The following is a 24,191-nucleotide window of genomic DNA, read 5'->3' as shown; positions in this document are numbered from 1 at the left end:
TTAAGAGGGTTGCCTTACAGTCTGGGGCACCAGCTAATATGACTTTTAGGCTGGCATATGACATCAGTAATAATACTTACATCTTAGAGTATATTGTTCTCAACACGGTGCTGTTTTGTTCACTTATGCACACCAAGCACCAATACATTTATTGAGCAACTGTCAGATATTACATTTCTTTAACTCTTGCTATCTTTGAATCCAGTCCAAATTCAAAGAATCAGGCAGTTGGACCAGCTGATAAATATAAACCTAGGTAGTAAAAGAGAAAGAACTAGCTTGAAGAACACGTCATTCATCTCACCTTGGAGGACAATTACCGTTTCTCAGTGACTTCTCAAATACCTCACTTCACTCCTTCCCTCCTCTCTCTCTAGAAACCATGCGTAAACTCGAGTAAAGCTTGACAAATTTACTCAGATAATTGATTTTGAGCCCTTTCTCTACGAATCACGTTCCTATCGTCATATGATTACGCTTCTTTCAAGTTTAATCAGAGTTGGATAAAGTTGCTACTGGGAGGAGATTTGTGCTCTGAGGCCACGGGAGATTGGTCGAGAAACCGCTGCACGCTGTTAGTTAAAACAGCTGTCAAATCAAACATGACCACTCCCACTTTCCCTAAAATAACTGGTCGCGGAATGCCGGTAGTATAAAAAAAGACTAAATGAAAAGTTGTTTCTTTTTTAACCGAACATCTGCCAGAGGAGCTTTTCATGACAGATTCTTAAATGGCTGAGGAAGTGTTACTGTGCAATGCGAAACTCTCAGGGGTAAGTTAGTGTATACGAATGGTAAATTTAAGCAATCGTGAATTAATGAGGTGCTAAACTATGCAGCCGTGCATTTGGAGTTATGACTGGGTCAGAGGATCCGTCCCTGTTGTAGCCTGGGAAACTCAAACTATAGTGAAGCATACTTTTAAATGACTCGCTTCTTCCTTTGGATTAACATTGCAGTGTTTTGTGGTTGTGGTCGAAGGGATGCTGCTGAAAATCATAACTAGTAAGGCAGTTTTGTGAAGTGAACTGAGCCTTATTTTTCAATCAGTTGTTTTGATAACCTTTTACACCGTGAGAAATCTATGTATTACAAAACAACCCATACATGATGATGTGACCACAGTTGGTCACTACCACTTCCTTGTCAATTAAAAGTGTATGATTGCATCGTATATTTTAAGATTGCTGATGTTATCTGTTAACATTATACTGTAATAATGTCTATATCTTAGTATTAATCATAGATGTTATTTCAAAATGCTGTTCCCAAAATGTGTCCTCGATTAAGTAAAGTGTCTTGTGCATGCTTAGTTGTGCATTTATTGTCGGTGTGGATTACGTAGACTGATTTCTGTCGAGGTTAAATGAAAACATTTACTTCTGCTTGGCATCTGTAAATACATCACTGCAAAGTAGGCAAGTTTCTGAGGTTTTGGTCTGTTTTCATTGGTACCCTAAGCCGCAACGTTTTTTGCTCGTTATAAGGGGGGAAATGCAAGTCAGGAGAGGGTGACTAACTGTATAACTGTAAAGTAACCTAGCAGACAGGTTATGTGGGTGTTAAATCGTTTTTCTTAATCTGTAACGTTCTATTCTGGGTTTTGCTGGGTCACCATTTAGCAATCGGATTGACTTTGGTTGCTTTCATTATCGAACTTTTCGTTTGGAGAATTAAAGTTAGCCCTTACTGTGACTGAGAAAGGCGTTCCTCTGATCATGGAATTTTGATATTTGATTGAAGCACATCCCCAATAGGCTACGCGTCTATGTCAGGGTTTTCCCTACCATAGAAAGGCTTAGGCGCTGCGCATAAGTGTTCCTGCGGAGCGCCTTGAGCCGAATGAACGTAAAACGGCATTTAGGCGACATATCAGAATTAATGTAAAAACAACGGTGAGAGTTCAAGAAAAAAAAAATGGAGATGTGACTTGATATCAAACGGAAAGGTAAGATGGCAACAGGAACGACCTGCCAATCAACAATCAGTGTTTGGACGAACGTTTGTGTGATGGGTGTGTGACAGATGCTCATCGCCAAGCTAATCGAACAGCTCATCGGATATTTCTCTGTACCGTCAACTCGGGATGTCATGGTAGTTACAAGTTCCATCGACTCAGATAAGCACGTTGCCTCAACAAAGAATAAATGAAGTATAAACTTTTTTTTGTTGGAGAGTAATTCTTGTGGATGTTAACAATAGCGACAGCAAACAGAATATATAACTAATGTAGCCTATTTTACAACTAAAGAAATTGCTAACCTCCATAGATATTCATGTACTAAATTAAGTTACGTTAGCCAGCGAAGCTAGGTAGTTGACGTTACATAAAGATACCTGGACTGAACTAATGTTGGTATCTAAAGTGGCTTGGTAGCTAAACAAAGTTAGGCTGTGTTCACACGTAATGTCTTTTCCTGATGATAACCGCTGGTCAAAGCGTGTTTTCATACAAAAAACGCTGTTCCAAAATGCAGCTGAGAGCGTCCTTTGTTACCATAACTTACACTAACACAGAGTTAACGTTAGGTAACAGGCTAGTTTTGCTAGCGACTGAAATAAACACAAACACCAACTAGAAACTCTTAGGACCCGTCCAGTTTTACTCCACAAATGAATATTGGTGATACAGTTTAACTGTCATGTCATATATTTCACTGTGGTCTGATTCGAACATAATAAGTTTCTCCACCGCTACCTTCTCCAATTTTGACGTTGCTATGGGACATGACAGATCTCAAATCAAGAAATTCTCTCTGTCTCCTTTATGTCCTTTGGTTGCATTGTCAAAATAATTACATATGTATTTCAACATGTTTATTCTTCCTATGTTTACAAGTGAAGGTAATCCACATATATTTTCATTAAATCTCAAACGTTACTTGGTGAAATGAACAGACTTTTGACTATAAGTGCAATAAGTGTTGCCAGCTTTCTTTCACAAATGTGGTAAGGATAATGGTCGAAAACAACGTGAAAAAACGTAACTTAAAATTTCCTTTGAAAATTACTTCCAAAAAATGACAAGCTGACTAATTGGGATACACATGTGAAGTTTTGCCCCTATGGCGGCCTCAGTGGAAGAAAGTGTGTGCCGGATATGAAGAAAATCTGAATATTAGAACGGATCTGATTCCGCACGGGATGACCTTATGGTTAACGGAATGTGTAAAAACACGATTACACACATTACTGTACAAAGTCTTGATAATTCTGATTTGAGTGAGCATCAGACCATGAAATATGATTAGTCTTATCACTCACATACATGAACTGTGAATCTAGACAACCAAGTTATCTGGCTGAAGAAACATAAAGTATAGCCTACATGATACAAGTTATGCTGTGTGTGCCTCAGATGTTCCAGTAAATGTACATTTGATTATCATGAATACTCGCTGAAGCTGTGCAACTCTTTCACTGCAGCCCTGGTGGTGTACTCTGTGACGTTGATGGGTGATAACGTGGTTTACAGAAAAATTGCAGGAATTAGAAAATTGGGGAAAAGCAATTCCCTACCCATGATTTCCACTTTTTGTATATTTTTTCTGTTTTGTGAGATGTGAGTGAACTTAAGCCTGTGCAGATGTCTTTAAAGACACATTAGCTAATTTACTTGTCACAAGGTGTCATTGTCCTCACATCCGTTCTCACATGTGCATGCACAAGGAGCTCCATCTGACTGTTTACAGGCTAAATTAAGTTTTCAGCCTATGTTCTGTGCTCCCTCGTGGTCTGGCTGTCTTGTTTGAATGTGTCCTCTTGCCTTTTGTCCTCCTGGATTGAACATAAGAAACGCCATTTGAATAAATGGGCGGCAGTGTAGCATAGTGGTTAAGGAGCAGTAACTGAAAGGTTGCTGATTCAATCCCCACTGGTACACTGATGCTGTAGCCTTGGGCAAGGTACTTAACCCACAATTGCCTCAGTAAATATCCAGCTGTATAAATGCATAATATTGTAAAGAACTGTAACCTATGTAAGTTGCTTTGGATAAAAGCATCTGCCAAATGAATAAATGTAAATGTATATATCTTGTTGTGCTCAGTAGAAAGTACAAAAGGGTTAAGACTCATTTTGTATCATTGTAAGAGGTATGCTCATTTGGGAGCCTATAATCAACATTGCTTAGGAGATGCTCTCATCAGTAGCAGCTTAAAAATGTTTACCTGTGTAGGGTCTAAGATCTAAGTGCCTTCAGACAGAAGTTGCTGTCGCAAGGGGTCATCCAGGACCAGCTTATGGCCCCTAAAGGCATCCACCATCTCTATTTCAGTGTCATATCTCTCAGGGTTGCGGTAATGCAGGACTATGCCCTCGATATGAATTGTAGTTCCTTGAGGAACTTTAATGAAGATGGTTTGATTTGGGAGCTTCATCCTCGTGGATGTATCATGGTGGTCGTATGACATGGTAATCTCCTGTTTAGGTGTATTGACAAGCCGTCAGGCTCCAACTCTCTTCTCTACTCGGGTTTCTACAACCTCATCCCTGATGGTCATTCTAGCCATGTATTTCTCTAAAGAGGCACTAGCTCACAGGCCACACAGTGTTCAGTGGTGTCTCTGATGAATGGGTTGCTAGGGGACACCCAGTGGGTATCTTTAGTGAGGATACACATATCTAAGTTAGGGATAAAGTAAGCAGCCAGGTTGTCTAGAGAATGTGTTGGAGATTAGCCGCATACTCTGTTTGTTATGTTGCATGCAACATCAGTAAGTAGGTGACTTCAGTTAGTCATGTGACCCTCCCCCCCGACCCGTGAAGGACCTAATGGCCTAATCTGGTCAGAGTGTACCGATTTATAGTCAGGAGTAGTGGTGAGGGCTGCCATACACTTTGAAAGACTGGCTAGGGTGTCCTTGATGGACGCCAGTTCTGACTTTAACTGGAGGGGGACCTTTGGCTCGAACCTCTCCCCTTTACCTTTGGGCTTGTGGTCTCGGTGGGAGTCACGATCTCTGTGTGCACTCGATTTCCCACCCCTACTAATACATCCCGAGCCTGTGCGGGAATCATATACACCACGATCTCCCTGAGTGTGGCATGGCCTCCCCGTGCAGCTTGTGGATTGCACATATAGCGTTCAGTTTCCTCTTCAGAGGTTGAGGATATTTCAGGTTCGGAACGACCCGTGGGAAAAAGACTGGTAGCAGTCAACTGGGCCCGGTGGCCAGCGCTCTGATCGTCGCTTTGGAGTGACTGCATCCCAGGTTTGGGTCCCAGTTTAGTGCAGGCCCCAAGGCTTTCTGGTTCCAGAGGGGAACCTGTCCCAAAAGGCGGGACTGTTGACGTGGTAGGCTTACCCGACTCCGTCGGTTTGGAGGCAAAGACCTCCTGTGCCCTGGTGCGGGAAAGTTCACTCTTCCCTCTGCGTGAGGGTAGATACTGCCGCAGCATGGCTTCGTTCACTCTCAGTGAGCCTAGAGGCACACTCCTCTAAGGCCTCAGTGGTGAGTTTGAGGTTATGGTGCAGGCCTTCAAGCTCCAAACTGGTCTGCCTACGGTAAAGAAGAAACAGAAGAAGAAGAAGAAACATCATCTGTTTCTTGTAATGTGAGAGTGATGCAAATGGGGTCTTGGTCAAGCTGAACCAAATTGTTCACCCCTGTTTCATACTCTTCAGCAGTATGCTGTTCCAGCTCTTCTCTGTGTCTATCAAACAATTGGATGAGCTGGGCGACAAATTTCATAATGGTAATCTGCTCCAAAGGAGGGGGTTTATCCTTCATGGCTGCAGATTGCGAATTACGAAGGCTCATCTCGGAACCTATTGGAAATTTATTTGGCTCAAAAAAAAGTGCAAGGTGTGCCTGTTGCACTAGTTTTCACTTTCTTTCAACCAAATTTTGATTCTGTTTAGTATTAATATAGTTCTATCACATCTAGAAGTTATTTGGTCCTGCATAAAAAATGCATTGTAGATGATGTCATCTTTTTCCGTGTGTCTGGACAAAATATTAATCTTAGTTCCTTAGCTCAATACACAATGGTGTAATACCTTTCTTGAGAGTATAACTGCTGTGGCTCACCTTGGATTCAAATTGGCAACCTTTCTGTTTCATATCCTATACCTTTCTACCAAACTCCACAGCCACCCCAATTTGACAGTTTGCCTTTTTAGATATAAAAAGTCTATATGATAGTAAGATCTATGGTGCTGGTAGTAATACTGTTGTCAGGTAGTTTCAAGGTTGTTGCAGTGGTACATAAAATTCAAGTTTGTCAGGTTTAGTTGCAAAATGATAGCTTGCTGTGCCTGTGAGTCTGTTTGAGAACTTTTAAATCCTCTGTAACCTATTAACACTTTGTACTATGTCTCTCAGTTAAGCTGTGTGTTCTGGAACTGCATGTTAGAACGTCAGCCAAATAAGTGTATTAATGACATGGTCCATTGCCTAGATCCAACTATAGTAATTGCACTGAAGTGAACTTCATGTGGTTAGATCCTTCCCCTCTCTCATTATTGATCTGGTGCAGGTTTCTTTTGGATATATATATATATATATATATGTGTGTGTGTGTGTGTGTGTGTGTGTGTATGTATGCATAGTTAGCTTTACCATATAGCTATTGTAATTCAGGCAATATACTATAACTTGGGCAAGATACAAAATGCTTAAACACCACCATTATAACTGAAAGCTGTGTTAAGCTGAATGCTTTACTTAAAGAAAAGCAGATTTTTTTTCTAAAGTAGGTTAATTCGTCTGTTTTGAGGTAGCAGTTTAAGCAGCATCATTGCACAGCTTTAAAGGAAATAATTCATTCATATGGCCCAAGTTTAGATTACACATGTAGTGAGTGAGGGATTTCTTCCTTTGGACTTTGTTGATATGGCAGGTTTTGACTAGATTTGGCTATGGTCCAGTTGTTAACTGAATTCCTTTATGATGTTCTGTCAAGTGGAGACCTACATGGTTGAAAGCCAGAACATAATGTACCATAATGTACCATTTTTCAATATCAAACAGACAAACTTGTTTGCAATTCATAATTCTTGCTATTGCACTTAAGTCAGTGTAGTGTTTACCCTATCTGCTAAAATGTTAGCACAATTCCCTGTACCTGTGTAAGTCTTCATATGAGATGCATATACATGGCTTTAATATAATATAAAATGGGAGTTTATTTATTCTCAAAGGAGTATGTTTTAGTGACCACAGCTAACCACAAATTGTGCCACCTTCCTCTTAATCACATTTTTTTAAATCACAAGCTGTGTCTGGTAGTATTGTGTGTGAATTTATCTAAAATGTAACATCAAAGCTGTGTCTAAAATTACATGCACTCAACTGAAGTTAATGGAGGAGAGTGTTGGTATCACTAATGCAAATTAAGTGACTAGAGGCTACATTTACAAGTTGGTATCTGGTATCTAGCTAAACACCACTGTCTGCAAAGTAAATATTTACGTATTTCTTATCAGACACCCTTCCAGAGAAACTTGCACTGTGGTTTTATAATACCCTTTTATGTCTTGCAGCTGATATTTACAGAGGCAATTCAGGTTGAGCACACAAAACATTCTTTATTACAAATGTGTGGAATTTGTGTGGTATTTATTTTTCAAGTTACCATCATCATACACTTGTAGTCAAAAAAATCATTGCCACCAAGAAAAATAAATTATCCCAAGTAATTTGTTTCATTCTGATCCACACAATTGAGATCAGTATAGGCTGAACGTTTTGGAGGCACAGGATTATAACCCCCTTTGTTAATGTGCCAGAAGCATGAAGGTGTGATTTGAAGGAGGACACTGATGGCCATTAGAGTCACCTGACATAAATCCCATTGAACATGCTTGGGACCAAATTGCCAGGTAAAGCTCCAGGAACCTTCTAGGAGTTCTGGACTGCTGTATAACTCACCATATAGCTAAAAGGTGTCTACAGGATATTAAAACATTTCAGGTCTGGATGGTAACATTTCATGTATCTCATAGTGTTATTGTCAGATTTTCTGTGAACAATTAGCTCATTATATGCTTGCTGTAAATTAAAACATGCTGCAGAAATTGGAGTATTTGGTAAGCATGAGATGTTCATGTACATTTTCCTGGAAGGCATCAGTTTGCAAGTGAACCCCTAAGGGGATGTTGTAAGCAGGAATAGTTAAACTAAATGACTAATAACTGACTTGTAACTTTTATCCTGTGCATTTTGCTGGCTGTCAGATTTTGGGTACAGCCCATAAACAAGAATATGATCTCTGTGCAGTCAAAGGCTGGGATCATGTGAGGTCTCTAACAAGAAACCTCTTGCCCTGTCTAGCAGTGATGCATACAATGGAACTGTTTGTTCCAACCAAAAAATAAATAAATAAATAAAATTACTCGTATTATAATAGATCCATTGTAACACACCTGAAGACAGATTTCATTTGGGTGTGTGAATTTACTGAAGATTAGGCAGAGTTCAGAGGCTATATGTTCTGTGTTCAGCATCATACCTGCCTGACATGAACAATTTCTGACAAGCTGTCAGAATACATAGCAAGGGAGCACTTTGTGCAAGTTTACCTTTTATGCTAAAGTATACAGCAGTGTACGAGTACAGGGTTAATGAGACATACTCCCACAAGTACAGGATACTTTCTCTTTTTTTCCAAATGTTTCACAAAGGTAGTTAAATTTGTTGTGTAACTTTAATTTAAGGACATTCTAACGTAAAAGAAGTTTAAATGTAAACAGTGGAGAAGTTGTATTATTGTTTAAATTGTGATCTGTTTCATTTGTTTGCTGCTTTACCTTGCAATCAAGACCCTTGTTGTTAGCTATAGGATATGTCAATGAAATTACATTATTGTACCAGTTACGGTTTTGCTTCACAAAATGTGCTTTTTTCAGAGAGATCTCAGCAACAAACAAAATATTTTTACCTTTACCAGCAGATTTCATTTAATCACAGGTGTTAATGATAGAGTACTGTATAATGACATTAGTATCAACAGAATAGCAGATGAATTGTATTTTAACATTTTCACAGCCAAGCTTTGCCTTAACCCCAATTCGGACACTGATTTGCAATGTTTCAAAGACCTTTCTTGTGTAGATCACGAGATGACCAATGCAACACTGCCATTCATAAGAAAGATTACGAACAGATTCACATGTATAGCCAAGCTCTCATGCATTCCAAGGTAACATGTGTGAAAACTGAGTTATGCATACCCTCACAAGTACACAAGTTGACTTTGGGTCCTAAGAATCTCGAAGTATTTGGTCTCAGGATTCCAGTTGCCGATGGCATTCAGCACGTTGCATCTATTTTGTAATACTCTGTGTGGTTCATTTGTTTGTTGCTATGGGAATGTTTTAAAATGGTTACCAGAAAATAAAAAGAGCCCTGGAGTTTTTCAGGAACTAACAAACATGGCTCTTTCTTTCAGAACCTCACCCCATCCCTCCTGGCAGTGGCCTTCCTGGCCTCCTTTGGCAGCTCCATGCTCTATGGCTATAACCTGGCCGTAGTGAACTCACCTGCAGAGGTAAGCGTGCCAGGTAGATGCTCCTTCGATGAACAGCACACAGGTGAACCTGCAGAATCTCCTATCATCTCTATCTGGGAGATTCTGAGAAGTCGCATAGGAGATCAGTGAGAAGAATTCGAAAATGTCATGCCTGGTTCATAAGACTGTGCTGCTCTGTTTGGAAATAATGACCACAGGAGCAAACAGGTTCGGAGTGTTGAAGTGATGGAAAAGGGAATCCATTCACAGTGTTTAAAACAGAATTTAAATTATTTGTCCTTTCTCCATTTTTTGTTTTAGTTAAAAACAATTAACCTAGTAAATTTTAGCGTTGCATATACTGCATCTAAAGTAGATGGTGAAAGTCAGTCTCGGCAGTGTTACATGTAGAAATGGTTAAAGGTAAATATTGCTGGGTATAATCAAATGGCACAAATTATTGTGCAGTATATGATGTGTTGGAATGTGTTTCAGATGAAACTGGAGAAAATTACACGCTTTGAAACTCTACTTTTTTTCTTCAAACCACGAGTTACACTGACTGTTCTACTTACTGCTTCTTGTAGTGAGTCCATTAAAATGGCATGCTTGAAATATTTTGTTTTGCGCCTGCTGTGGTGGCTTTGTGCCAGCAAGACTCTGCTAGTCAGCTCAGTTGAAACCTGCAGAAAAAGAGCCATGGAACTATGCTTCAAACATGCAGATTTGCAAATGTAAAAGGTTTGATTTAAATGAACATATTTTTGGATATTCAGCTGCTGCCTCACAGAAATGACAGTTTTCTTTCCACTGAAATTTCTCTTGCACTTCCATTATAGCTGAAGTGAAGGGAACTCTTAAGTTAAAAATACATTCTTGTCAGCTAATCATGTGTTTATTGGTACCATGTGGGAGAATCAAATGAGTACAGCCACAGTAAGCATTCATTTTTCCATTGGTGTACAGTTGTGACATTGTGATATCTGAACCTTGCTCATCCAAAAGTACTTAATTTGTGTGTGTTATAAGAACATAGAAGTCTAAATATAGAAATCAAATGAAGACCACTTGCCATAGGTATACACATCATGAACCTTTTTCCATAGGCAAGAACAAATGCAATCTGCCATAATTTGGCCTTGCTCAAGAAATTAGGCTTTTATGTAATTTTTAAAATGTAATTGTTATAAGTGCTTTCAGATTTGAGATGTTTTTTACAGGAGGCAAATGCATCCAACCCAAATGTGGTTTGTATTCAGTAGTCACCTTTTGGGGCTTGCTGTGGATTCTGTAGGCACCCTGATACATTTGCTCAGCAATATAAACATTCTGGATTTATGTTATTATATATTCTTTTTTATATTTACATGCTTTTATTGAATCATTGATATGATTTTCAAAAAAGATAAATCATGCCATCATTATCAGCGGGGAGACTGAGTCTTAAGCTCAGCACTGTATACTGTTTATCATTGAGTGTTGGGAGGCCCCTGGGAATATGGGATTTTTATCAAGTCAGATGCTCAAAACAGTCGAGTGCTGTTTTCGAGAATGATTCAGCCCTAACAATCATCAATATTCAGGATCTTCCCAGGCTCCAGCAGAGGTTAGGGCAGCACACAGTGTGGAGAGGCAAGTAAACAATTTACGGAGGGGTGTGGAAGTGGCATGGTTGTGCTAGGCCTGTGCTGAATGGCTTTAACAGTTACATATCAGCTGTATTGTCATGGTTATGCAATGAACGGTTACATAATAATATCCCGGAGCAAGAGGGCAGACAGCAGCACACCATTCACAGACCAGTGGGGGTGTCCTTGATTTGAAAAGCTCTAGCAGTCACTTTCTGAATGTTGTGATGGCATATACTGTATACCATCCGAGTTATGAGCTGGTGAGGCATACCTCATATCCATACAGAGCAGTATTACGCCCTTTTTGGGGATAACTACAGAAATAGTCACCTGGGCTATGACTCCACAAAAGCAAGTACTTATGCTCCCTTTAACCTCAGTTACATCACAGAATTTGAATGCAGTCCTGTAAGAGATGTTCCCTAGTGACAGCATACAGTATTACAGCATACGCCTCCAAATCCCCAACTTTGATTGTTTTGCATGATTCAGACCTAACAAGCTACAACTCACTCATTCAAAATAATACAAACTATTTCATAATCTCGTGTGTATAGATAGAGACCAATGTTAAACCTCTGTGCTCCCCCTGATTCTGCTAAATTGATCTTGTTTTGCTAATTGCTAGCTACTCACTTTAAGTTTGTGTGAGGCGTTTGGCCAGATTTTTTTTATGCAACTTGGTTTTTTCTTGATACCAGTAATAACAGTGAATGTCTTTTTTGTGCACGAGTGACTTGGTGTTTTTGTACACTGAAAGCGTTTCTTGTGGTGATCGAATACACTGCACATGCCTCTGTTACACTCATCCGGTTACACTGATGAGTTGAAGGATAGCGTTCTTTATTATTTAAAGTTTTTTTGTGTGCTCTTTGACTGAACAAGTCATTAGCAGATGAAATGGGCTGTCCACACTTCACTAACAGCGTGGCATTCCTGGCGTTAATGGACAGTAATCTGAGGAATGCCTTGGAACAATTCCCGATTTTGTCAATAAGTCACACGGTAGAAGTGTCGGAAGGTGCATTCCTCTCCCGGAACCAACAGAGGGGAGGCTGTTCAGTTCTTCAGAGGAGCTACTGAAAAAGTGAATTGATAAGACGTTACCAACACCAGGCTGAGGCCTCCTAAAGTGATTAGGAGAGACCAGTGTAAATAAAGGAGGAGGCCCTGAAATTGAATTTGTCTTTGGCCTGAAATGCGAAGGGGAGAGCAGCAACACTCCCGTGAGAGGCCACGGTCTCTAGTTTGGCTCCATGTCTGTATTTTCCCAAAGCAGAGCGAAGAAGCAATCTTTCATATGTGTAAATCGAAATCTATTGAATCTGGCTGATTTTCTGGGAAATCTGTCAAGGCTCTGGAATGGCTGTATTGTTGTGGAGCCTGTAAATAAGCCTCCCTTTTGTCTGTAACAAGAATCAATTACTGCTGACCTGCATTAACACACTGGTGAAAAAAACAGCCATTGCAAATGCATTGCAAACAACACATTACATACAAAATTTTGTCTTGGCAGGTTTATGTACCATTTGAGATCAATTTTCACTTAACCAGTGCTGGGGTTTGAATTTAGATTGCTTAAGTCGGTAGAATGAACAAGATACGCATGGAATATGCCTTTGCAAAGTTGCATAACAGAATAGCATAGCAAATTTTGCTAAGTCTGAACATGCAGCCAGCCTCACTGGCTAAATTTTCTTATGTTATTCTAATGCGTCATTGAGCCCCACTGTGTGTTAATTAGGCTACTATCCGGCACATATGGTCACATATAGCTTAATGAACGCAAATGAAGTGCAACAAAAATGGGCAGCCATTTATTACCTATGTTATTACATTCCCTGCAATACAAGTGTATCCAATCTTATTTAAGTCATTCGCTCATTACTGACTGACTTATCGTGACCCACAGTCTGGGTCAGGGGACAGACCTGTAACTATTTTGGTTGTAATTGCATTAACAACATTGCATTCTGAGCATTTGTGCGTACAGTAGAGACGGCAGCGTGGATGTAAATGTGGATATAATTTTAACCTGCAGGTTTCATCTGCATTGTCTATGCAGCTCCATTGACATTAGTCTCCGACTTTGTTTTAGGCCTAACTGATGCCAGTCTCTTCTTTTTGTAGTACATTAAAGACTTCTATAATCGCACCATTGTGGGTCGCAATGGCACAGGCCTGGACGAGGAAGCCCTCACTCTGATGTACTCTCTCACTGTGTCGGTCTTCGCCATTGGAGGACTGGTGGGCTCTTTGATGGTGGGCACGCTGGTCACTAAATTCGGGAGGTAGGACACAGGCACCTCACTGCCGCTTTTTGAATGGTTCCGTGCTGACCTGCTTGGATTGCATTTGATTAAATGTTATTATGACAGCATAAGGGCTGTTGGTCAGTGGAAATTGCCTAGTTTTGATGATTACTGTTTTCAAACTGAGGATTTCCCTCTCATCTTTCTTTAGCTATCAAATGTTTTTCCTGAAGTGTCGAAAAGATACTGTGTTACACATTTCTGCCTTCTTTGTTAGATGTTGAAACCTTTAATAGATCATGTGGTTAGACCATAGATACTAAATAAAATAATTAAGCATGAACATGGTGTCTATTCTATTTGTCTAATGAATGATTTTAGCACAGGGTTCATTAGTAGTAGTAGCAGTAGAAATAAGCTACTAAGTGTACTTAATGTTGAATGATAGTAAACTTTACCTCTCCTGATCTATTATCAGACAGTATGGCTGATGGAGTCTCTGTAGTTTTACACATTGATTCAGTATTTCTGTGTCAATGCTCTCGCCCTGTGTCCGTGACCTGTCTCAGATCTATAGACTATGACCAGTGCATGATTGCAGGCTCTGTTTGCCGCTGCAGGAAAGGGACCCTTGTGAACTCCACTGTGCTTGTCTTTGTTGCGGGAGCCCTCATGGGCTTCAGCAGGACATGCGCCTCCCTGGAAATGGTCATCATCGGCCGTTTTGTCACAGGGATACACTCAGGTACTGCACCTGCACGAATCATCCCAGGAAACCGACAACCTATCAATTCACTGTGCAGATTACATTGAGAAAGGATATACTTTCACAATAAACAAATTGTATTTTTTTTCTAATTGAAGTGAAAAACTGAACAGTTGAACTTTATTACTGGACATATTTAGTGGCTTACAACTATTTCGTGACTGCATAAATTGTGAAATTTTGGAGCAAGAGCATGTAAACATTACTCATGGATCTAGTTAAAGGCTCTTAAGACATTATTACTCTTTAGACAAGTGGGCACAGAGTACAATGGGAAACGTTTCCTGCTCATTGAGGATGCCTCACATTGCACTCTATCTATAACAGTATCCCTTGGTTTGATGTCAGATCCTGTGTAGGGACAATGGATAGAGGGGAATGTTAGAAAGTGTGGAACACATTTCATGCTGTTCTCTCCTGGTCCGGCAGGGATCAGTCTAAGTGTGGTGCCCATGTACCTGGGAGAGATCGCTCCAAAGAATGTCCGCGGCTTCCTGGGGCTCATCCCCAGCATCTTCATCTGCATAGGGGTCTTCAGCGCTCAGATCCTGGGGCTTCATGAACTACTGGGAAAGGTAATGCAATGACCACCGGCCATGTGTGAACCTCATGTTTTCAGGAATAAAATGCATTATGACTTTGGCCTGAGCAATGCTATTAACATTACTCAAAAATGTTAACATTTGCAAATACATTTACAAGTTTAACTTTGTTGCATTTTTAGAAAAACTCAGATCTAATGTGTACATTTTTTTCTTTTATACCATACTTTTTGTTCATATTTAGTCAGAGGCATGAATAAATATGGAAGGCATTGTACTGTGTATGATCAACATATGCCTGATGTCTCCATTTCAGTGACAGCCGGCACATTTGCCTTAAAAGTGCACTGAGGGTATTTCTCTGCAAATTGTCATTAACTAACCGGTGTTACTGTTTTACCTTTATATCAAGAGGAGTTCCCAATAACAATTTTACAAGTACCAGAAAAGAGTACCCAGGGAAAGTGCGTAGTTTTCTATATCAAGCACACAGTAGGCAAAGTAGGCGACAATGAAAGCTTGGTACATTCAACTTTGGCACTATACTTTCATTCAGCTGGGCCGAGTGATGAGCTAGGAGGAGTCAGAAACAGATTGTGCACACGGGTCTTTGTGCTTCTGTATCCGCAGGCAGAGCACTGGCCTCTCTTCCTCTCCTTGGTGGTGGGGCCCACCCTCATCCAGCTCATGCTGCTGCCCTGGTTTCCAGAGAGCCCTCGCTATCTGCTGATTGAGAAGCGCAATGTCCATGCCACTATCACGGGTGAGAGCTTACTAGCAGCATGGCAACCAAGAGAAGTCAAGAAAGGGCTGCTCAGTATGAATCACAATGAACAAATGAATAGTCTTGTAAGCCTGGCTTGTGACTGCAGCGTTATTCTACAAGAGCCAATGAGGAGAGAGTGCTTTTATATGTGTATTGAGTATTAATAGGATACTCTCCTGAGAATTATGGTGTGTAATGTACAATTTTAATTTAATTCTGTGTTTTAAATTATTCTTTCTCATTTTCCCTAATACCAAAATACTTAACATACGTTAAATGGTTAAGCAAATCTCAAGCTTGCTCAAAGGGAGTCTTTGTTAACATCCAGTTTCTTTCATTGCATTTTATGCAATTTAATTGTCTCAGAAAGAATGGGTGTCTGCTGACTTTAAATTATCGTGAGATCATAATGATATAAAGGCTGATGCATGCACTTCAAAAGGTCTCTCTGTAGCATGCTAGCTGCAAAGAGCATGGAAGTCTTTTTCTCGTGTTGCCAAACAGAGGAAAGAGTTCAGAATTGGCTTGCCCCCCGACCTGCAGTCAGGTAACTATGTCCCACCCTCTGTAGCCCTGAAGTGGTACCGGACCAAGTGCAACATCCAGTCGGAGATTGAGGAAATGCAGGAGGAGCAGCGGTCTCTGTCCTCAGTGAACACAGTGTCTGTGTTCGGCCTGCTGATGGACAAGAGCGTGCGCTGGCAGGTCATCTCCATCATCGTCATCAACATGGGCATGCAGCTGTCCGGCATTGACGCGGTGAGAGGTGGACTCTGCTCGGGGCAGCCCACAGAGCAGAGAGGGACGAGGGTGGAGACCAGCTGGGTGGGCCGGGCACTGAGAAAGCACTGTCCACACGTGCAGCTTTGCGCATACCTTGGAGTTCAGCTGACACAACAAAACCAACATTTTAAAATGAATGTTTTTGATCTCATTTTATTTGGGAGCGTACAACTGAGAAAAGAAGGTGGTGTGTTCAACACGGTTCTCTTCTGCCCAGATTTGTTCTGTGCTATTTAGACAGTGAAAGGGAGTCTTTATTATAAAGACCCCATTTTGTGTGAATAACTGACAGCAACATACATTGTCTGCATCAGATTGGAGAAATTGAAACCATACTGTTGTGATGATAATGAGGAGGAACAATGGTGGTACTGGATGGTACAATCAGAAAATTTCGTAATGGCAATGACAGCTGCTGGAGCCTGGGTGACCTCGGTGGCAGGAGGTCACGAGCCTGGTTCTTTACTGTGTAGGACAGTGTAGTGCCAATTCCTTGGAAGAAATGTTTCACCTCCATGAGTCTAAATCCATCCCACTCTAACTACATTAAAATGTTCTAGGTCCAAAGGATGTTAAAATGTGCTCTCTTTCTAAGGTTCTGCTCTCTTGCTAAGGTGCTTTTATGGTCCATGAAAAGTGCTGATTTTTTTTCTTTTTCTTCAGATCTGGTTCTATACCAATGCCATCTTTGAGAATGCTGGGATCCCTGGCCCTCAGGTCCCGTACACTACAGTTGGAACTGGTGCCATTGAAGTCATTGCAGGTCTCATAGGAGTGAGTACTTATCCCCACATATGACAGAGCACATATAAGATAGCTTGCTGTGTGTGCTTTCTCTTTCTGTCTCTCTCACTCAGTCGGTCTGTTTATCTACTGTTTGTGCCAGGTCTCTTAAGTGCTTAACACAGGAAGGCTAACCTCAGCCACCGCTTGTAGTCACATGTAAAGTAATTGTACCGCACAGCAGCTACAGTATATGTGGCCAGAGCTCTCACTGCATATTAGCTGGAGTGGATCCGAAACGGCCTATTTAGCCAGCTAAATTGGAGGGTGAGTAAGAAACGCTCGTTCCACACCAAAAGTGCAGGTGTCATACCTTTCATGCTGTATTAGACAATACTGGAAGCAGTATCTGAACTCTGCTTCTTCTGTTTGAGTGGCTCATCTTAAAATTTCCATCCTCAGTCTTCTGTGGTACAATTACAAGGCTTGCTGGCACAGCCTATAAAATTGCAGATTAGTGCAGTAAACCATTTGAAAGAGTTATGTCCCTCCTTTCAGCAGCCCTCTGTAACCCAATGCACGGAGGAAGAGCACTAGCTTTTGTGCCTCATGCGCAGAAGCTGTGTATTTTCTTAAGCCAAGATTTAGCATTGCTCTGGAAGCAGCCAGTGGAGAGAGCCTGCTGTTAGTCAGGAGAACTCATGGCTGTCAGTGTCGATTGGCCCGCAGTGGGAAGGTAAATGGCACCCGATGGAAGGCCTGGAGATGGGTTATGAAATTACAGCAATTCATTCTGCTGTCAGCTCCCCTCTTCCGTTTAAGTAATCACATTTCATTTCAATCATTTTAATACCTTCTTTAAAGTAAATGTATTGTTTGTGTTTGTGGCTTTACAATGTGTTTTTGAGAGATGGAGTATACTTCACAAAGATGGGTGAGTTAACTCAGGATCAGTTCAAGTAATCTGGTTTGACAAACCCTGACTCACATTAGGTTTCTAATTGTGTTGCATTTCACTGTTTGGCTCAAACTGAGCAAGCAGATTTAAAGTAAGGGCACATCAGATATTTTAGTAAGCCTATGCTGCAATCATTGATATAACAAAAGAAAATTAGGGGAGGGGTGGGCTGGGGTATTGTTAGTAAGGAAAAGGCAAGCTTTTCCAAAATCAAATCAACGGAGGTGCTGTCTCCATTAAATGTACCAATATGTGCAGATTAATCTAGTTACTTGTGTGCAACATAACAGTGATTCTAATCATAACATATAACACTTTCTTAAGCAACATGTTATACCAAATGTGACATAACCAAGAATGTCACCTGGCTAAATGCTGTGTTATTTCTCCCTTTATGAATTATGACATTTGCTTGTGTATGGTTCATGAAGGCTTTATGTAAGCTTCATAAAGCCTTTATAAGCAACACTTCATTTAAAGTGTGACCCACAAATGTATCATGTGACATACCCTATTTGATATGACCAGGCAACTGGACCAATAAGCATCTAGGCTCCTAAAGGAGATGCACATGGACAGTACAACAAACTGAAGATATTGAAGTTGGAGCAGCGGATTTACATTATCTGCTGTAACAGTGTCAGTTTGACCCAAATGACACTTGCTCAAAGGAGAGGTGCTGTTAGAAAGACGAATGTCTCACTTTCTTTTACAGATTCTTTTACAGATGAGACTTTGCACACTTATGCATATTATTTAAATAGCAAATGGATAATTCCCTTTTCTCTGCAGATACGCATGTCCATTTTTATGATTTCCATTTTAAGACAAAATGAAAAATGTGTATAGTTTTTATATACCCTTTTTAAGTTGTTTTGTTGTTTTATAGCCTTTTTAATATTTGTTGGATTGGTTTAGATACCCTTTAAATTACAGCATGCAAAACTCTTTACTAGTAAACCTACAAGGTCAACAGGATCTCTTGAACAGTGAGGCTGGAATATCTGATTTGATTGGCTGGGAAGACATATGCGATGGGCCTGCTCTTAACCAATTTTCTCAGTCTTGGATATGTTGCCATGGCAATGAGCATGACCAGATTTAAGCGTGAGAAACTAAAAAGCCTGAGGTTTTTCCCATAATATTTACAAGAAGTTACCTGGCTAATTCATTAATCTTGCTTCCTGAAATGGGGCCCTAAGGGGGTAAGGTATGTGTGCATGTGTGTGTGTGTGTGTGTCTGTGTTCCTGCATGTGTGCATTGACTTGAAAATGTGCATTCAGTGCAGCGATGGCCCCTGGAGATCCACCTAATGTCTTAATAATTTCACTGGACTCATTGATTAGACGGGATTAGATGAGTTCCTCTGAAGTTCTCTCTAAATTCCTCAGGACTGCAGGATCAGGAATAGACATCACTGATTTGTGTAAAAACAGTTTCAGACGTCATTTGCGATGCTAATAATGCTTTTTTCCCCCATGATATCCCCAGGGCTTCACCATTGAAAGACTTGGAAGGCGGCCATTGATGATTGGTGGATTCAGTTTCATGGGGATTTGTTGCGCAGGGATCACACTTTCTCTGATCTTACAGGTATGTTTGTTTCAGGTGAAGCCCTTTATAGTGCTTGCATCTTGTCCAGTTCTGTTACCACGTATGGCTCGTCCAGTGACTCCATGTGGAAGTACTGCTTTATTTAGTCTTGGGGATAATGACTGAGGATTTGAATGTGTATCAGTTATATCAGTGCTTTCAGTTGTATTTAGATTTTTTTGAATGAATATGCACAGTGATATACTTAAATATAGAAAAGCACATTCATTAAATGTATTGCTTTTCCCTGTTTCTTGTATGCGGCTGGTTATGACTGATTTTGTGGACAGAACATTCTGGTTTGGGACATAAACAGACCCAGAGAATTCTACTTGTCTCAGTGTGTGCTGATGGTTTTGTAATAGGAACGCGTGGATGAGAAGTGAATCGGTACACCATGTCTTTGATCTGCACCCCATGGTTTTGTTTCCCACCTACAGGCTCATGTGCCCTTTATGCGATACATAAGCGTGGGCTGCGTGATCGGCATCATCGCAGGATTCTGCATAGGACCAGGTGGGCTACGTTTAGTCATTTGCAGGTGGGCTGGTTCTTTGTGCAGTCGGCCCTCTGCATATAAATGCCTCCTTTCTTCACAATGGTGGCCCTACCTGCACTCACGGCGTGGTTCCACCGCACTCCCCCTTAAGTTATCACAGTAAGTGGTAGCAGCAATCAATTACCATCAATTATCTTCAACCCTCCCGACAGGAGTAATGTTTCCTGAGCCCAGACTGTAAACGGAGAAATACTGACCTCTGGAGGTGAAATAGATGTAGAGTATTTGAAAATGCGCTTGTTGAATCCTGTGTGAGGTCTTATTGGAAAACGGTAAATGATCACTGCTACCAGATACACTGCTATTAGGCTGTGATATTTTGACATCCATAATAGGAGGTCTTCTGTCATTGAGTACTGTGTATTTCCTGCCTGTATTCCTTGTTTTGGTTGTTTATGCACAAATTATCTAGCTACTGTATTGCTGCTAACATCAAAGGCTTTGTTAATACTGTTGGAAAGCTGCCTCTCAGCTGCATAACTATAATCATTATGACATCAACACTGTTATTTTTATGTACTCATCCTAGAGTCCTAGTGTATATAAGAGAAAAAGAACACAAAACCTGCTTTAAATACTTCCAGTGTGGAAAACGGTCGAGGATTACACAGCAGCTCACTGTAAGAATGATAAATGGGACCTTGAGCAGTTTACACAATTGATGTATTATCAGTCCTTCCAACAAATCTATAATTCATTTGCAGTCATGAATTTCTGTTGGTGTAATTACGTCTTTAATTACGATTTTTTTATGCCTCATTGTTCATAAGCAATGATGAATATGGCTTTTTAAGACAAAATCCTGCATGAACAATGAATTACAGACTGGGTTCCTTATCCGTTTGACTGCATTAAGCCTCCTTTTGCGATTATTATGCACAAGTAATGAAGCCACCGCATGGCTTATTCCTGAATTCATTACATTTGAAAAAATGCAGTGTGTCTGGTTATTTTTCTCTCATAACCAAAAGGGATTGGAATGTAAGCACTGGAACAGTTATTAGTTTCTGCATATTGAGATAAGGAGTCTTATGAAAGTGCAATTGTTTTGTTTTCCTGTGCTTAGCAGTTCTGTATATCAATTTAACACAAGACCTTGGGATTTGTGCATATTTATTTTCACATGATGTTGAAGATGTCTGTCTGCACAATGTGTGACATATTACAGAGTATTAATGATGTTTCATACAGATTATAGATTATGACTTGTGATTATTGTGCTCTGTTAAAAATGCATGCATTCCTTAAAGATGCATTCCTTAACAGAACATTCCAGCACTCTCACAAAGACAGACACACATCTCTAGCACAACTCGACCCTTGAATACCATGCATTTTCCAATCAAATAAAGGAATCGAAGCTCTTCTCAGTTTGTGTGAAAGGGTTATCTCTAAATGTTATTTCAGGGTAGTGGTTAATTTCTATGTAAACTAATTTCTATGTATATGCGTAAAAATTATTTATTTTATTACATTTCAAAGCTGTGAAGGAGCTGAGAAAAGTCATCAGTAACCTGGAATTGAGCTTGCATGGTGGAATTTTCTGGAACCCAAAAGTGACTATTCTTGGCCTTTCTACAGCTGGAGTTCCTTTCCTGATAACAGCGGAGCTCTTCAAGCAGTCTCACCGCCCTGCGGCCTACACTGTGGCTGGCTCCCTCAACTGGATCTCCAACTTCACCGTGGGCTTCGTGTTCCCCTTCCTACAGGTGACAGTGCTGTCCAACAGCCCAGCCCAATGCTTTATTCTTGAATGCAGTATTGGTGTTAGCGAGTGATTAACGTGGCTCACAGCCTGAACAGAATGCATGTTGTTGGTGTTTTGAGCTTTCCTTAATGGTTGATCAGCTATTTTCGGGCAGTGATTATGGGAATTGGTTTTCGGTTCAAGGGTGGAAGGAATCCAGTTCTCCCCACAAAGAGGGCTTAAATTTCACTAATACATTTATAAGTGTAGTACTTCCATATTTCTGTTTGAAGATATTGGCAAATACTGTATAAGCAATGAACTCAGCCAATCAGCCAATACTGCCTATAATTTCTTAGTATTGAGGACTGTATACCTCCCTGAGAGACAAAACTCAGTTGCAGTTTCTGAGAGACCGAGGTGAGGTGGCTGCCTCCGTGAACACCTTTCTCCCTGTGTTGCCCCCCTGGTGTAGATGTCAGCGGGGGCCTTCTGCTACCTGGTCTTCTGCGGGATTTGTTCAGCAGTCGCCGCCTATGTGTTCTTCATCATTCCGGAGACCAAGAACAAGACCTTCATGGAGATCAGCCAGATGTTCGCCTCTAAAGAGTCAATCTTCAGCCGCCAGCGGGTGGGCAGCGTGGGCCAGCTCAAGCTGAAGAAAATGAACGGGTACGGCACACTGGAAAATGCCTCCATTAAGGGTGAGGAGGGCGAGAGAACGGGTGATAAGTAGGAAGCGAGAGCACGAGAGAGAGAGAGAGAGGGTGGGAGAGTGTCACGAAAGGAAGTGTACAACTTGACATTGCACAGACCTTGGCAGACTTGATCGTCGTTTGAACTGCTTTTTCAATCTGTGTCCATAATTCAGTCCTCTGTGCTTTTCCACAGAAAGCACAGTGTCGCTGCTCACTGAGAGTGTAGAGAGTGAGGTGAGGTGGAAAGTGGGTTGAAATAGTTTTTGTTCCAGTCAGATCTCCTTGTCCCTAGACTCTGAGGTCTGGTTTTGGCATGAACAGCTATTTTCATGGTATGGTTATTGGCACAATAGTATTTGAACCTTCCTCTGAGCACCATCTCTTGAACACCAGGTCTCTCTCTGTACATACATTGGTTTTATAAACTATATTTTTTTTTCTTTGTTGCTCATATTGGAAGAAAGTACATTGTGCTGTCTGCTCCCAAACTTGTGTCTTGTGAAACACTACTGCTGAGAACCAGAGTCCCACACAATTCAGTTGCAGACAACTACAGACAGAAAATTGCAGACAGTTAGACAGTTAGTCACAGTGCGCTTATTCTGTGGTGTGGACCTCCTAGACACATTTTTAGGAATTGCAAATTTGGAACTGAAAATTGAAGAGATGGATTGTAAGTAGTGAATACATTCATCTGTATATGGGACAAGTTCTTTATATGTGACTTATGCCACATATGTATTCCATACCTTATCTTCCATAAGATTAATTCTTTTGGAGTACTCATATTAGAAGTTGATTTATCCTCAAGCCAGTTGAAGCCATGTTTTCAGGTTAGTCTAACATTACTTTTTCTGGCATTCATGTTATGAATGGTGTGGTATTCCCACACCGTTATCAACATGTCTTATATGAGACAAATACGTCAACTTAAATGAATACATTTTCAATTTACAAAGCCTTATTATTATTATTATTATTATTATTATTATTATAAAAAATTGTGCCTTATTTACATTTACTTTTGGAAAAGTAGTTATTACATTTATTTATGCATACTGTTAAACCATTAATTAGTTGATTAAAAAAAGTACCAACTCAAAAACATCAACACAACATAAAAATGTTTTTAATAGCATTTTTCTATATGTAGCATTAAGTGATACTGCAACCAGCTGAAAATTTCCCTCAGCATGAGTGCGACATCATAATTTGGGGCCAACTTTTGTAAAACTTTTGTAAAAGATTTTGCTCATGTCCTTCATGTCAGTATAAGGCTGCTGTTGTATTCATTTTGTAACCCAAATCAGGAAACGTCACATCCGTGTCACACAGACATGCATTTTAAAGGGTGTAGTTAATGTTATGTTTTACACATGGTATGTGTTCCAAAATGGCCATATAGATGTTGTCTGAAAAAAAAAAGTGAAAACAAGAAGTTTGAAAAATAATGGTATTGGGTTTATGTATGTTCATGTATTTTAATGTTATTCAGAGCTTTGTAATATAAATGAGAAATAAAACTGTTTGAACACGTTCCGTTTTATTTTCCAATATTTGGATGATGGCACAGTGGGAAGCTGTTGTCCACAGGAAGGTGGCCTGTTCAACACAAGTGCAAACTTTCTCACTGCAAACACTGAGATCAATAAACAACCCTCATTTAACCACAGCATTCAGCAAGTTTAATTTGATTTCATAGCATTTTAAAAAGAGACTAAACAGTTCTCTGTGATATCCTGCTCATATCAGCCTGCCTGAAGGTGTGCTTGGTGTAAG

The 24,191-nt window shown here is 40.4% G+C and overlaps 1 protein-coding gene across 1 annotated transcript; it reads left to right on the top strand.

The window, feature by feature from the left end:
* The first annotated feature begins 731 nt into the window (after nt 1-731).
* On the top strand, nt 732-22,450 carry slc2a15b (solute carrier family 2 member 15b). The gene is made up of 12 exons (XM_036551452.1): nt 732-773; nt 9,394-9,492; nt 13,215-13,375; nt 13,957-14,081; nt 14,532-14,677; nt 15,275-15,407; nt 15,982-16,169; nt 16,857-16,967; nt 19,367-19,468; nt 19,909-19,984; nt 21,609-21,736; nt 22,190-22,450. The coding sequence occupies exons 1-12, from the start codon at nt 732-734 to the stop codon at nt 22,448-22,450; spliced, it is 1,572 nt and encodes a 523-aa protein (XP_036407345.1).
* The last annotated feature ends 1,741 nt before the right edge of the window (nt 22,451-24,191 follow it).

The sequence above is a fragment of the Megalops cyprinoides genome, chromosome 1 (assembly GCF_013368585.1).
Source record: "Megalops cyprinoides isolate fMegCyp1 chromosome 1, fMegCyp1.pri, whole genome shotgun sequence".
Lineage (NCBI taxonomy): Eukaryota > Metazoa > Chordata > Actinopteri > Elopiformes > Megalopidae > Megalops > Megalops cyprinoides.
This window is presented reverse-complemented; position numbering and strand designations above follow the sequence as displayed.

What these genes read in the sequence shown, in the direction of transcription:
- slc2a15b (XM_036551452.1), top strand. Translation starts at nt 732, where the DNA reads ATGGCTGAGGAAGTGTTACTGTGCAATGCGAAACTCTCAGGG. An exon ending in TGTCCATGCCACTATCACGG is followed by an intron (nt 15,408 to 15,981) that starts GTGAGAGCTTAC and finishes CACCCTCTGTAG; the next exon opens with CCCTGAAGTGGTACCGGACC. An exon ending in AGCTGTCCGGCATTGACGCG is followed by an intron (nt 16,170 to 16,856) that starts GTGAGAGGTGGA and finishes CTTTTTCTTCAG; the next exon opens with ATCTGGTTCTATACCAATGC.